This window comes from Gopherus flavomarginatus, chromosome 3, assembly GCF_025201925.1.
Source record: "Gopherus flavomarginatus isolate rGopFla2 chromosome 3, rGopFla2.mat.asm, whole genome shotgun sequence".
In the NCBI taxonomy this organism is placed as follows: Eukaryota; Metazoa; Chordata; order Testudines; family Testudinidae; genus Gopherus; species Gopherus flavomarginatus.
Genome location: NC_066619.1, coordinates 274009823 through 274012698, shown reverse-complemented (window position 1 = coordinate 274012698; position 2876 = coordinate 274009823). Strand labels below are relative to the sequence as shown.

General features: G+C 41.0%; 1 gene segment (V, D, J or C); it reads left to right on the top strand.

The window, feature by feature from the left end:
• Positions 1–1534: 1534 nt before the first annotated feature.
• LOC127047412 (immunoglobulin kappa variable 3-20-like) lies at positions 1535–2357 on the top strand (the record flags this gene model as incomplete). The annotated part of the segment is given in 2 exon segments: positions 1535–1600; positions 2032–2357. Coding segments are annotated over 2 exon segments (375 nt in total), but the record flags the coding sequence as incomplete, so codon positions are not given.
• Positions 2358–2876: the final 519 nt, after the last annotated feature.

Below are 2876 nucleotides of genomic sequence, written 5' to 3'. Positions count from 1 at the left end.
TGTTCTTTGATGGGCCATTCAACTTGAATAGTTTCTTCACAATGTGCCAGCTACACAACTTGTTGGTGTTTCCACAGGAGCAAACATTTGAAATACAGATACATAGATAATATTCATAACTTCAGATACAAAAATGATACATGCATACAAATAGCATAATCAAATGTAGCAAATCATAACTTTTCTATTGACATCTCACTTGACACACTTTGTATAAGATTTGTTGCAATTATATAATAGTGGCAGCAACAATGATCTGCCTGGTCATATTTTAATCAGGTAACATCACAGTGCTATGTTGCTAAATCAATTTAAAGACATTGAAAAATCAAGTGTATTCACTTCCGTTATCTATTCTTTTAACAGGTCAAAACATAAGAATGACCATACTGGGTCAGCCTAGTGGTCCATTTAACCCAGGATCCTGTCTTCTGACACTGGCAGGTAAATTAACCTTTCAGGATATAAAGAAGTTATTCGTGTAACATGTTTTTCACACTACCTAGTGTCATTTTTGACAGGTATTTTTGGTGGGGTTATGAGTATTTGGTTTGCTTGTGCAAAAATACAGTATTTCCTTGAAGTGAGCTCTACCCACCTACACCGGGCATGGCCATTTCCAGAGCAGCTGAGTTGCATATCTATCCTCCTGAAAGACGACGCTAAACTTCCCCACAACTGACACTAGATGGCCACATTCAACTCTCTTTCCAGTGGTAGCTGAGAGCTCCATGTTTTTGAAAAGGAGGCCAGACAGTTTAAGGGCTGAAATATGAATTTAAGAGTCTAACTTTAAATCTCCAGGAATAAAAATCATGGTCTAGTTATACAACGTCATGAAGAACACTGGGAACACTGCTACAGGGCTCCCAAACCATTTAATGGGACATTAGCCTATTCCTATACACTGTTACTTTTGGGATTTTAAGGGCAAAATAGGAGATTCAGGATTAAGGTTCCCACAACACTGTGCATAACAGTACGGTCTCTGAGGTAATAAACTTATAAATCCAGTAGGGAGTAGTAGGAAAGGGAATGTTAGCTCTCTGTGCAGATACCCTGATGCAGGGAGATCACTAATATTTTCTTTTTGAGGAGATTTCTAGAAGAACCATTTAAATTTTAACAAGCAGCTGAGCAACACTGATGAGCTGAGAGCATTGATTCCCATTCCACCCTGACAAATGCCATTTCAACACAAAGCGAGGAACAGGAACTGCAACCTAATCTAGATTTGTTCAAGAGAAGAGGGTCTTGAGCAAGATAGGTACCTCTGGCGGCCAGCTTCACTATTATCAGAACTGCCACATGAACACAAATTGAGGATGCTGCCCCAGGGTCCATAAGGTTGGACTTGCTGATTTCATTCATGGCCTCTTTTACTTCCCTTTCTCTGCATGTTTTTAGCTCGCATGGAAATTTCCATCTCTGAACTAAGTTTGTATATCTCACACCCAAGTAACACTGCTCTGCAGCTCTGAGCCCTTATAAATGTTCCATTTCATTGGTTACAATTTGTTGATCAGCACTGGGCCAGTCAGACGTAGCAAGATGATCTCTCAGGTTCAGCTTATCTGGCTGTTAGTGCTCTGGATCCAAGGTAAGAATCAAATGAAGGGGGCACTGGATAATTTAAGTCACACTGATCCACAGAAAAATTTAAGAGCTCTAGAAATGTTTATTATTGATCTGTAAACATTCCCGACTTAGTGACAGTAACTTCTGAAATGCTGGTCTCCTGACTACAGTTAAGAGAAAAAACAGGTTTGATAAAAACACAAGCAATCGAAAACAATGTGGAATAAAAGAACTACCTCAAACTTCTTATGAACGTTATTCTCAGAAGATGAACTATCAGAAGTATGGAAAGAGGCACATGAGAATATCTATCAAGACAAAATATTGGGTATTTGAATTATCTATACTGTTGAGAGATACGCCAAATGTACAAACTACACATAGAGACAAAAACACCATGTAGAGAGACACTATGCATGTACATACTAATGTATATTCTGTTTGTTAATTCAGACTCCAGTGGGCAGATTGTGCTGACTCAGACGCCAGAATCCCTGGCAGTGTCTCCAGGAGACACAGTCACCATCAACTGCAAAGCCAGTTCAAGCCTCACCTCGGGTGGCAATCACTTACTAGCCTGGCACCAACAGAAATCAGGACAAGCTCCAAAGCTCCTTATCTATGATGCTTCCAACCGTGCCTCTGGGATCCCAGGCCGGTTTAGCGGCAGTGGCTCTGGCACTGATTACACTCTCACAATCAGCAGAGTTGAAGCTGAAGATGCTGGAGATTATTACTGTCGGCAGTATCGAAGCTCACCCACAGTGATACAGACCAATACAAAAACCTCCCCATCCTGTTCCTTTCATTCTAGCAGCTGCTTCTGATAAATAATTGCTATACTAGATTTCAAACAGCATTTTGGCAGCCTTCCAATACCAGGCAAGCCCCCTGCTCCCACTGCTGATCTTTCTATAATACTGTTGTCTCTTTCCCATACCAGTGCCCTAGTGCTGAGTCTCTTCTGAGCAGATATCTGGTCCTTTCAAGTCAGCTTCTCAGCATAAGAGAAATTAGTGATGTCGAGTTTAAGAATATTAAGCTCAACCTGTTTTATTTACTCACATACACCAGTCCTGAAAGAGAAGTCATGAAAAACAGTATGCAGGCAAACCTCTCTATCAGGAATCTCATCCCAGCACCAATGCACATGTTCCAGGGAGCAAATCAGAATATAATCAGAGACTAAGACAGAGCAACCTCTTCTGCTCCTGCTCACACAGCTCCCTTTCCTCAGAGCCCTGCATAACCCAAACTATCAATAACCCAGCAGTTCTTCCCAAAAGGGAACTGTCATA